At 30.9% G+C, this 13,024-nt stretch overlaps 1 protein-coding gene across 4 annotated transcripts in view; it reads right to left on the reverse strand.

The window, feature by feature from the left end:
• The window catches only part of LOC148610935 (golgin subfamily A member 2-like), a 26,307-nt gene continuing 13,283 nt past the window's right edge, over nucleotides 1-13,024 (reverse strand). For all 4 annotated transcript variants that reach the window (XM_088590865.1, XM_088590862.1, XM_088590864.1 and 1 more), the window contains 13 exons: nucleotides 12,653-12,760; nucleotides 11,143-11,230; nucleotides 10,558-10,699; nucleotides 8,535-8,727; nucleotides 8,135-8,248; nucleotides 6,925-7,083; nucleotides 6,143-6,262; nucleotides 5,660-5,798; nucleotides 5,197-5,276; nucleotides 4,139-4,241; nucleotides 3,381-3,487; nucleotides 2,657-2,804; nucleotides 1-2,244 (listed from right to left, as the gene is read on the reverse strand). In XM_088590865.1, the coding sequence (XP_088446991.1) occupies nucleotides 1,892-2,244; nucleotides 2,657-2,804; nucleotides 3,381-3,487; nucleotides 4,139-4,241; nucleotides 5,197-5,276; nucleotides 5,660-5,798; nucleotides 6,143-6,262; nucleotides 6,925-7,083; nucleotides 8,135-8,248; nucleotides 8,535-8,727; nucleotides 10,558-10,699; nucleotides 11,143-11,230; nucleotides 12,653-12,760 (1,854 nt within the window). In that variant the 3' untranslated portion in view covers nucleotides 1-1,891. The remainder of the gene's footprint in view (nucleotides 2,245-2,656; nucleotides 2,805-3,380; nucleotides 3,488-4,138; nucleotides 4,242-5,196; nucleotides 5,277-5,659; nucleotides 5,799-6,142; nucleotides 6,263-6,924; nucleotides 7,084-8,134; nucleotides 8,249-8,534; nucleotides 8,728-10,557; nucleotides 10,700-11,142; nucleotides 11,231-12,652; nucleotides 12,761-13,024) is intronic.

Below are 13,024 nucleotides of genomic sequence, written 5' to 3' on the forward strand. Positions count from 1 at the left end.
TAGAGAAATATATTTTTATATATAACAACATAACAATCAGACCCAGGAAACAATGACATAACCTCTTGATTAATCAAACATATATATTAAAATCTCAACCATCTATCTTTTACATGAAATTAAAATTTTCTCAATACTTACCAAATTCAGCATAATATCAATTTGTAATAAAATTCACTTATTCAAGGGAAATTAAGTCGAGTAATGAGCACCATAACTTAGATTACCAGTATAAATTCTGTAAAGAAACAAACAGCCAAAAGTTTTATTACTTCTAAAGTTTGAGGATTTGGCAGTCCTCCACCAGCAATGAAAAACTGAACACAAGCAAAGCTCTGACAAAAATATGTTGATACATTATTGTCAAAATTAACTGTTTTTTTTTAAGGATACTGATTTTGACAATCTGTTTTTAAATCCACAAAAATATACTGTAGAAACTTATCTTTTTTCACATAATTATTCAAGGCTTGAAGTTTTAAAGATCCACATAAAAAGATAACCATGCATTAGATGAGAAATGAAAAGGTTATCCTAAACACATGACAAGGTATTTTAAAATATTGCCTTCAACCCAATAAGATAGATACAATTAATGATATTAACTTCTACTCTCTTACATCAAATTTTAATGAGTACTTAAATTTATACAGATAAGAGAACTTAACAAGTGAATACATAATCGCAAAAAAATGTAGAAAACAGAACCAATTAAAACAAGTAAGAGCTAGACAAAGTTATACCTAAAATATTAAATTAAATGTTGTTATGGCAGAACATAAGAGATTAAGCAGTAGCAATTACAAACAATATCACAGATTTAAACAGCAATTATTAACTGGTGCTTTTAAAATTGACCGTCAAAATCATTCATACATAAATACATTCACTCAATCATTACTCTACATACCATCAAATCTTTTCTTCCTACATAATACCCATCCAATATACACTAGATATAAGTATGGCAACATTAAGGTCAGACTCATATCACAACTGCCAAGAATTTAAAAAATAAACAATTTGAAGGAACTATAACCAACAAAAGGATTCTAGACTTGTAGTTTGGTAATATAATTCATTCTTAGTTGATTCTCCAATAGCCAAAAATCACCTTTCTAACAGAATCACTGCTAATTTGACAGTGTAAATATTGTGATGAAGAATCTGAATTTTGTGAGGTGTCCTTTAGTATATGACTGAGCAGGTCAAACTAAATAATTCTAACATAGTAAGGTAAAAAAAAAATCATAGATCTATTTGGATTACATTATACTGATGTGATGCCAACTAAAGACTAAAGATAATTTACTTCATTTTTGAACAAAGGATTACACAGCTTTCTTCAATGATACATGTATTTCATACCTAAATGTACATGTACCAAACAAACATAAGGCACAATTCAGTACATGTAGTTCAATTCTAAGACAGTATAAATATGTTAGCCTAAGAAAAACCATAAATGCAGTACAACATGCTCAGTGCTTCTTTCCTTCAGTATGAACACAACAGATCATGCATGCAATGGTCCCAAATACACATACAATCAAATCTCTCCGTAATTACTGGTTCATAGGACTTTAAACTTGTAACAGAGTAGTATATATCAATACATTTAGTACCATGGTTTGAATAGCTAATGATATCAAAACTATAGTGGATCGAAGTTATAAAGTATCTTCTTAAGTGACCCGCACTTGGGCGGTTTAAGGAAAATTTTTTTTTCAGTCCCATTTGTAGAGAATACACCAATTTGTCAGGGTTTTTTTAACAACAGCTCAAAAATGCAATGAACCAGAAAAGTATTGAGGCTAGATTTGGGTATCTCGGCAACCCACAAATATTAATCAGAAGTAAAAAAAAAAAGAAAGTAGACTAGTATCTACCATTATACATTGTATACTTTTCCCTTACAATATTTACATGGTAAAAAGTTATGATCAACTGTTCGATCAGGGAATGTTGTATGACTTATTTCTGATAATAAGTTCATTATTTTGGTGGCAGTCCCTCCTGTTTCTACAGTTTTTGATTTTTCAATTGTTCGTTGGTCTTTAGGCACATGATGATGGTGATTATGGTGATGATGTTCATGATGTTGGTGGTGATGCTGACTTTTATGGTTAATTGTATGGTCTTGGGTTGTCTCCCCTTCTCCATTAACAGCTGGTATTTCCTCACCAACAATAGCCTCCACTTCACTGTCTGAATCATCTTCTGAACTTGTGTAATCTGGCCAATCTATAAAAATGTACACAAATAAATGGGGGAAAAAGTTCTGACAAAAGTGTATTCACCTATGTTTGGAATGTTAATACTAACACAACTGGAAAAAAATACCACATTAAATAATTTAAATTTGAAAAAAGTTTGTATTATGGCAACAGTTCAGATTAAATCAGTTTTAACTACAAGTACATGTATTTTAACAAAAACAAACAAACATTGTACAGTAATATTTTTACAAAAAGTTAATACATGAATAAATCACGTTTATATTGGGTCCATCAACACTCTGTTCTATTTGTTCTACTTTATTTTCCTTACATCAGTTTAATATTCTGCAGTGAAGTATATGAATGAATTATCATATCTTGCCTTGCACTGGCTGACACTTATATAACCCATAAAACAATAAAGAAACTTGACATACCTCCACCATTTACCATTGGTTCATTAGATAGATGTGGCTGTATCTTGGTATCAGGAGCAAGCAATGAAGATTCTTCATGGTAATTATGTAACATGTTCTTCTCTCCAAGCAACTGCATCATTAAAGTTTGTAATTCTCCGAGTTTCATCTACAATAAATTAATGTGCATCATAAACAAAATTTTATAAGGGATGGCTGGTCTAAACCCCATCTTCACTGCAAGTAGAACTATTTTATAAATTGTGAGAACAAGAATTTTTTAAAAAATCCCTTCAAAATTAGAAATCTAGACCAATCTCCCTTGAATACTACACCTACAAAATAATGAGACATTTAAAGTAACAAAATATTTTATGTGGGTCAAGTTCTTTTATTACTAAACTAAAAATACTGTGATCAAGCTCACAAAGAAAATACCCTCAACTCTTCAAATGGACTGAAATGTTAAACCGTTATGATTGAATATCTCTGGAGGGGTTGGGCAGTAATGATATTCTTTCATGCACATCTATGCAAGACATAAAATTCACTAATATCCCCTCGGCTACTAAGGAGGAGTTGCACTTACAAGATATGTGGATGGACATACATAATGATTTCTACATACCTTCTCCTAAAAAAATTTGTGGAGTAATAATTATTCTTGGGTGAACCTGAAGAGATAAATTCTTAACTTTGGCTGTTCAGGAAATAATAAAATAAACTTTTTTCCATTGATACATACAGACATTTCTTCCCTGTCCTTGGCCAAATGAGCTATGTAGTCATTTTTCTGTAGTTCTCTTTGTTGAAGTAATGCCCTCTGGTGATGGTATAAAGAAATATATTCACCTGGAAAATATACAGAATTATCATATATCATTATGACCAGAGGATGTATAATGTTAATCTCATTATAAATTCTCCACAACTTCTGCAAACTGAAAGTAAGAATGTTGCAGAGACAAAAAAGGAACCACCTATGATTTACTTAACACTTGTACATGAAACATGAGATTTGTATAGATATTCTTCTGATCAATGAACAAAACAAATGTCAACAGTTCCAGGTAGTTAATGGAACTTATTAATGACAGGAAGCAGCACTGGTGCTAGTACAAGATCTTTAACCATATCAATCACTTATGTTTGACATTTTCAGTACACATTTTATCATAAATTACAATAGCACATATGCCAACATAAGTTTCATGCTGTCAGCAGTTAGAGGTGTTACTTTAAATACTATGTTAATTTACTGTTCCATGTACTGAAATTATTTTTGTAGAAATCCCTCTAGTGACGAGTTTAGTTTTGTAGAAATTCCTCTAGAGATGAGTTTAGTATCACAGAAATCCTTAGTGATGACTTCTCATGTCTTCCAAAGCCTCAAGAGAGGAAGAATGATTATATCATAAAAACAATTACATTTAAGGAAAACACTGTAAAGGCAGGGTTCTAAAAACTTACTGTACTAATGAAGTATAAAGAATAGTGACAAACCTATGGTTTCAGATTCTCCTTGGAGTTGTAATACTGTATGTTCTAATTCATCTGCTTTATCAGATAAATCTGCCTTGTCACGCATCACTTTTGAATATTTTTCCTGTAATTTAATTTAAATAATTCCTTTAAGACATTACTTGTATCAGCAACAAAGAATTTACAATAGAATTTGCTAGGAATCTACAAGATGAAAAGATAATAATAACCCTTCCTATAGTTGGTCTCTAAAGTTCTTCAATATTACCATGGTTATAATAATAACCCTTCCTATAGTTGGTCTCTAAAGTTCTTCAATATTACCATGGTTATAACAATAACCCTTCCTATAGTTGGTCTCTAAAGTTCTTCAATATTACCATGGTTATAACAATAACCCTTCCTATAGTTGGTCTCTAAAGTTCTTCAATATTTCCATGGTTATAATAATAACCCTTCCTATAGTTGGTCTCTAAAGTTCTTCAATATTTCCATGGTTATAATAATAACCCTTCCTATAGTTGGTCTCTAAAGTTCTTCAATATTACCATGGTTATAACAATAACCCTTCCTATAGTTGGTCTCTAAAGTTCTTCAATATTACCATGGTTATAACAATAACCCTTCCTATAGTTGGTCTCTAAAGTTCTTCAATATTTCCATGGTTATAATAATAACCCTTCCTATAGTTGGTCTCTAAAGTTCTTCAATATTACCATGGTTATCTAAATTTTTCCTGGATGGATTCTGTTTTATTTGCTGATTTCATTATGACATTAAAGTTTTCTATAAAAGTTTTAAATACACTTTGTTGTGAATATGAATTTGAGGTAATACATGAAGGAGAACAGTTCTTCAAATGTATCTTTCATCATTCAGAATATTCTGAAATGAAATAAAAATTTCAAAATGGCTATAACATACTTCCCATTGTTTCAGTTTTTTCTCGTACCTCTTTTTGAACTACAGTCACTTAATAATATTATTCAGGGAGTGACTCAAACACCACTGAATTATACACTATTTATTACTCTTCACTAATATTTGATCTAAACCACAAAGATTTACAACATAAGTACCTGAATTAATTCCATAGATTTCTTCAACTGTTCATATTCTGATCGACTTACAACATTATTTTCCTCTAACTGGAATGTATCTGTAAAATTACAAGAAAAAACCTGCACAAGACATGTCAAAGAGAAGTATCAATGTCTGGTTACTCAAAGTCAACTTCGATTCCTTTTCCTGGCATCACTCATATGCAATGAATCCTATAAGAAATTTTTGGAATGGAACTACATATATTTTGAATAAGCCTTTTCTTAAAAAAAAAAAAAAAAAAGTCCAGACCACATGTGTGAAAAACTAAAACAGAATGATAGGCAGAATGTAAATGTATAGCCTGCTTCAGTGAAGCTGGAAGGGGACATCATGATGTATTTGAAAATTAAATGAATGATGAGTTTCTTTTAGGCTCAATAGATAATGTTACTATTTGCAGCAATTTTTGACACTATTAACAATTACCTCTGTACCTACTTTTTTGTATGACCTCCTCCTGTAGATCAGACACTTTTATTGAGAGACTATCAGACAACTCTCTCTGTTCCTTTAAACTCTCCACCAGCTGGTTTCTCTCTGACTCCAGCTGTTTGATAGCCGTCGAAAGTGAATCAATCTGCAATATATGCATCAACAACAGATTCACTTATCTACTTTTCACTTCAGCCTGTAACTTACATTCTTAAAATCAAATTTAACAAGCAAATATTGTGTTGAAATGTGAACCTAAGTCTCCAAAAATAAGTCCTGAACAAGAAAGTGTGAAGGTCAAAATAGTGAAATCTCAAATTAAAACAGCAAATGATATGTAACAGATCTTTCAATGTTTTATGAGGCATGAACACAAATACAACTTGCTGTCTTAAACCTGTTAAATTTATAACTTGATTCTGAACAAATATGTTTTTTCTCTCAAAAATATGGTAAGTATTCAGATATTTTCTACTTTACACTACTAACCACATCATCTCTTTTCTTCTCCTCTTCAGGATCACCATTGCTATTCTCTTTATGACTTGTGGCTTTTATCAGCATTGTTCTCAGTTCACTGTTTTGTGTTGTCAAAGCATCAACCATATCCTGGAAAGGAAATATCAATTGATAAAATACCACCTGAGACACTTTGAAAGAGTAAAATTGTAAAATACAAAAATACAAATCATATACATTGCAAATTTCAATATGGTGTACACATGTTTCTGGGAGTAACCTCTCATCAGCAGCATAGTAATCAAATATATAGAAAAATCCAAATAAAAAAATCAAGTGCAAAAAAGAAATATTCTAAACCAAAACTATTAAAATAGGAAGCCAACTCCATGACCGAGATGTTTTACCATGTGCAATACAAGGAATGAGGCATCAGTGATAGGGGTATTTTGAAATTTGTAATACTGCAAATCTTGATAAATATGATAAAGAAAATCTGATATATTGCCGGTTCAGACAACTCTGACTACTGGGTTTCTGAATACCCTCAAAGCACTTTTAGTTAAGCTATTTTCAATAATCCCATCACAATTTAATACTTATTTTAGAAACAGTAGTAAGTAGGATCAATATTTTTAAGCTTACATTTTGCTTGAGTATAAATACCTAGGAATCTATACATGCAAATACTATCTATCGTCATTACTAGGACAACTTCAATTCTCCAATATGGAAAAAAAAGCAAATGTGCTATAAATCATGATGCTGGAAAATATTTTGCTAACTTAAGCTGATAATTTTTTTTAACTAACCTGAGAGTTCTGTAGCTCCCTGCCTAAACTCTCCACCAACTGAGCCTGAGCTTCATAATGCCGTAATCTGTCATGAAGCTGTTCTTGTTGGTACATTTCTTTTTTCGCTTCCAGGGATGAATTTTCTAAATCACTTAACTTAGACTGCTTCATTGACAACTGTAAATAAACAATATTGCAATGTACACTGCACTGTATATTTCAATAGAAATGTTTGATTGTACATCACTTACAATAAGGCTATTGAACAATAAGACAAAAAAGTTTTTTGATTAAAATATGTCTCAAGGATCCTTCAACGATTTCTTCAATTCACAATATTTATATGGTTGGTATTTTTGCATTTAAATTACATTTCTAGTAAGGCCTAATTCATTATAAAAACCTTTTATTATATTGTATGTGAACATATAGTCTCTGCAAGTTGCAGGTTCATAAATCCAGAGAGATTAATACTTGAACACTTGAGGCAAATAATGGACACAACATTCAAGCCTAATACAGATCTGAATTTGAATTGTAATAAAACGTTTGACACAGTATACACAGTACAGGTTTCTCATAAAGAATGATTTAAAAAAAAAAATCAATTTCGAAACCTATTGTGGTCCAAAATGAAGAATCTAAACAAATGCTGTTAAAGTACTTTTATTCATGTGGAACCAATTTTCATGCTTTAGGGAAACAATGTCAGTTCTTAGATTCTTAAATTCATGGATTTAACTCTATCATACAAATGAATGTGAAATTTCCTTTTCGTTGGGAACCAAGTTTTGTGGTTTACCAAACTCATGAAAACCACGAAAATTGGTACACCACGAACAATACTTTCAAAGTAGAAAGATAACATATCAAAAGAACCTCAAAATTCAGTTTTTGTTTAAACCAAATAAAATTTTAATTTGGACTTTCTGAACCTGTACGGGGACCAATTTGAAAATGATACCCAAAATTCAATAGATCTTACATTGGTACGTTAAATACAAAGGAGGACAAAGTGAGTCTTATATATCCCACAACATCATTTGAAAACAAAATCCACAACTGCAAGTTAATTAACCAATTAATTATGAAATAGAACTTATTTACATCTAAGGATAGCCCATCTTGCTGCAGATTTAAACAATCATTAATACAAGTAGTACATGTAGTGTAATGACAACAATGCCAAAGCATTTTACAAACTTTTGTGGTGGCATTAAAATCTTACAGAATCCCTGAGAACTTTGAGGTCATCTTCTTGTTGTGACAGTTTACATAGTAGTTCCTTGGAGTTATGTTGTTCGGACTGTATCCTTGTCATCAGCTCCATATTCTCATTACTCTGTCATGTATAAAGATAATGTAAATGGACAGTTGTAGTTATTGCAAACACATTAGACAATCTTTTTATCTTCAAAACTTTTTATTAGATACTAAAAAATCTGCATGTAGTTAGTTTCAAAATTTATTGTTTGTACTAAATAAAGGTATAAACAGGTATTAAAATGTTGTCAAATAATAAATTACATTAAACAAGAAATCTTTTAGCCATGGTCCATTAGTGATACCCCTGCACCTTAATATTAAGTTTATAGTCAAAACATAAAACTAAATCAGTACCAACTCACCATTTTAACAAATCCATTTTGTAGTTCCCCCAGCTGCTGTTTGAGGTCTTTATTTTGAGTAAGTGCTCGACTTAGAGCAGTTTTATTACTCTGGATACTCTCTAACAATTGAGCCTTGTCTCCATTTTCTTGACTGGCTTCAGATAATCTGTCCTCTAATTGTGTTATCCTGTCTTCTTTTTCTTCTAGAAGTCTGGAAAGAACCAAAAAAATATTAAAATGTTTTAGATTTATATCATTAATTAAGCAACACAAAAAAAAAAATTTTCAAATGCTATAAGCCTAAAAAATATTTTGAGGACTGTTTAAAATTTTTACAAAATAACATTATGCACATCATAAGTTTTGCAGCAGTTGACATGAACCACAACATAGTGTTAATTCTTCTGGAATATTTGTGCAATTTTGCTTAAACCTTAGATTTTCTCCATAAAACCAAATTCACCAAAATAACTGAGTCAACCAAAATGATTTATTGCTTTAAAACCCAGAGCTGAATCAATCTAATTATAGTATTTCTTAGGTAAGTGAATATAGACTTTTGACGCTAAGAACTATGTTTCAAGATATCAAATATTTCACTGCTATTTACTTCTGTGGTAAGGTGGTATTTTTGGTATGTATGTATATTTATAGGTTTACTTGTGCATTTTTATTGTGTTAATTATTTTATATTTCAGTACAGATTATATTTGTATTGTAGTGTCATATTCAAGGTATATTTGTACTGGGAGTAGATTCAGGTAGTTCAGGTATTTCAAGTTCGCTCAGGTGTGAAATTGGTCAGGTGTTTTAGGTATTGAATTTTACTGGTTCGAGTTCAAATTGAAATTGCTCTGCGGGAATCTTGTCAGAGGGAATTCAATAGTCAAGCTGACCAGATGTGCTAATGTTACAGATAGAATTGTAGAATTTTGCATACTCATTCAGCATTTATTCCCAGGTTAGTTTTTCATTCTCTTTACTAATTATTCTAATTGTCTAGCTCTAAAATTCACGATTTATCGTAAGTATAGGAATGAGTGGCTTTGAGCAGATGTGCGATTGTAGTGAATAACTGACAAGCGCTAGTTGGTAAAAAGATTTTTAACGCAATTTATTTTAAAGAAAACCAACTGCGGTTTAAAATATCTAAATCCTGATTCACTAAAATATGTGCAAATATACATTTTTCATTGGTAAAGTGCTAAATATCTAAACTTTATTCATTTATAAATATGATGTGTTGTTTTACCGCAGCACTATTTCTGATCAAGGTATTTATGATTCGTATGTTGTACTGTAGGTATGACTGTTTGATACCTATTTATTCCAGACTTACAAAAAGCCTTTGTACAAACTTACAAGGTATACTTTAATTGCTAAGTTATTTTAACAGAATAGTTGTGTTTTATATTTTCTATATTTTGAACTGCATAGTTATATAAGCAATTCGTATAATATGAATTCTGGAACAGTGCATAATTGATTTAGTAGTTTATCTGTATTTTTGAGAATCAGTGTTAAGTTAGCAAAACGTGCTATATTCATTTTGCAATGTAGATACATGCACTACTTACAAGACGCAAATAGCCATTTTCTTTTTAAATGCAGTGCCCAGTTGTTCTAAGAGAACTCTGCTATGCGCTTTAAGGTGTGAGTACTTTTATGTGTTATTATTTATAATGGTGTACACTTTCCATGTATGTAGCTTATTGTCATTATTATATTACAGGGTGTTTTTCTTTCCTGTATGTCCGAAATTGACGGAAAGTGCTTGAACCATTTAATGTAGTTATACATGTAGTAAGCAGTTGATTTTTGTTTGGCCTAGTGCCCCAATCCTACTACACTTCCACTAATTACACTTTCTTTAATGCATTTTATAATGAAGGTAGTTACTTATGGCTTTTCTATAGGTTGCTAAGTCAGTGAAAATTAATTGCTGACAAAATTAAGGAGGTTTACGATAAATGGTTTCTTGGTAACAATGACTCAGTAGGTAAAAATTCAGTACACATTCTGTACAACTTGATGAACAAACCTTCCCAACTGTACATTGTCCCTCATCTGAACATCATATTTCTGGTTAAATTCATCTTGCTGTTGTCTAAGCTGATGAAGTTCATTATCTTTCTGTAGAAGTAGGTCATTGTTTGCACTAGTAACTTGGCTATCAGTGTCTTCTATAAGAACAAAAAATTAATAATAAAATTCTGTGTTTTATTCAAGATCACAATATGGGTCTGATAATCATAGCTACAAAAAATTACAAAAAGAATAAATAAGGTTGGTATCAGTCTACCAATTAAACAAAACAGTTCATTAAATATTTAACATTTTTAACAGATATTTGATCTGATGTGAATATAGCTTCAGTCAAGTGGAAGGCAGAAATCATCCATAAACATTGTAATTGTATCAACTTTATTTACTCATCTACATTACACTGGTATCTGATTCTCAGTCAGTATAAGTATTGAAAAATGATTTTCCATACATAATAATTTATGCTAAAAGCATTCTGACAATAGAACTTATCATGGCAAGAAGTTTAGACAAATATATTTCCACAAACCCAGTTTTCTTTGAAATTCATATATTTTCATTCTCTTAAAGGTCACAATACCTAATTTCCTTTGTAATTCCAATATAGAGGACTCCAAGTCATGCTGTCGTGTCAATAAACTCTCTCTATCTTCTGTCAAGGATGTAATCTTAAAACATTGATTAGAATTTGATGTATAAATAAAGATTATATTTGTCAATGATACAAGAAAGCTTTATTTTAAAATGTAATGGACATTCAAGAAAATCTGAAACAAAATGAATTTAATAGGGACAGAGTCAGTGATGTCCTATATATGTAGATTTCTGTCAACACGTGAATGGCTCAAAATGTCAACAGACGGATGTGATTGTTAACATGTCAGTTTTTAGTTATAGCATAGTAGTTGATTAACAATTATGTACCCAATTCCCAAGAGCATATAAGGGTTGTCAATATTAGAAAGGATGGGTGGACAACCTGCATTTTTAGATTTCCCATATAGTGATAGGTGAAAAATACAGCTTTCTGGAAAAAAATCATGTGATCCGATAGGATTTGGGTTGACAGGGCATACAGAATTTCCAGAATGACAATAAGAAAAATTAAAGAAAGTTGAATTAATGAACACAGATACCCTGCATTTAAAATTTGAAATTGACGAACAATTTCTGATCAGTGCAAGCAAAGTTCATATTTATCAAAGATGCCATTTATTCAGGTAAAAAACTTGAAAGTACACAGATAACAATTGTGTGAAATGTTGAAAGAAGTTTTGGTGGAGAGATTCTTTAATTATGAAATCAATGTGAATGATGGACGAGTTGCTTCTCATTCAAATTAGCTTGGATACATAAATTATGTAATTAAATACTGTGAAAGTACTTTAATTTGTGGATACCAATTTTCATGAACTAGGGAAGAAACACAGGTTCGTAGATTCTTGAATTCATGGTTTTGATATTTTCAGTATACACATCAATAGGATTCTAATTTCATTGGAAACCAAATTTTGTGGTTTGGCCTACCCATGAAAATTGGTACTCTGCTAACAATAGTACTTTCATAGTAACATAAATAGTAAAACAATCAACTAATAGATTACTATAAACTAAATTATTTTCATAATGTATTTTCGCAGCAAGTAAGACCACTATGTTTGAGTAACTTGTTACTATTCCTGTAGCTGGTCCATATATTGTAAGACCACTTTAATGTACATGCAGCTGTTCTGTTAACTTTTTATTATGATACTGTAGCTGGTCCGTATATTGTAAGACCACTTTAATGTACATGTACCTGTTCTGTTAACTTTTTATTATGATACTGTAGCTGGTCCATATATTGTAAGACCACTTTAATGTACATGTACCTGTTCTGTTAACTTTCTATTATGATACTGTAGCTGGTCCATATATTGTAAGACCACTTTAATGTACATGTACCTGTTCTGTTAACTTTTTATTATGATACTGTAGCTGGTCCATATATTGTAAGACCACTTTAATGTACATGTACCTGTTCTGTTAACTTTCTATTATGATACTGTAGCTGGTCCATATATTGTAAGACCACTTTAATGTACATGTACCTGTTCTGTTAACTTTTTATTATGACTCTGTAGCTGGTCCATATACTGTTGATATTGTTCTGATAATTGGTCTTTTTCACCACTTACTCTCTGGAATGCTTCTGTATACTATAAAATAGACACAAACATAAAAGATCAATGATTTTAAAAAACAATTCTTAAGAAAACTATCTTATATGTATGAGGACTGTAGCCCAAACCTGTTCAAAAGATATTAAATGATGAAATTGACATTTTAAACTATCTATAGCTTTTCAAGAAAAAGGGCTAGTTTTGGGTTATAAAAATAAACAAGATATTGCTTGCTATGTTGTGTTAAGAATACCCCCCACAACCCTTCTGTCAAATATGGAAAGGAGAGAAAGTTACAAC

This window comes from Perna viridis, chromosome 7 (genome assembly GCF_037379345.1).
Source record: "Perna viridis isolate PV_CMFRI_1.1 ecotype Kerala chromosome 7, ASM3737934v1, whole genome shotgun sequence".
Taxonomy (NCBI): Eukaryota; Metazoa; Mollusca; class Bivalvia; order Mytilida; family Mytilidae; genus Perna; species Perna viridis.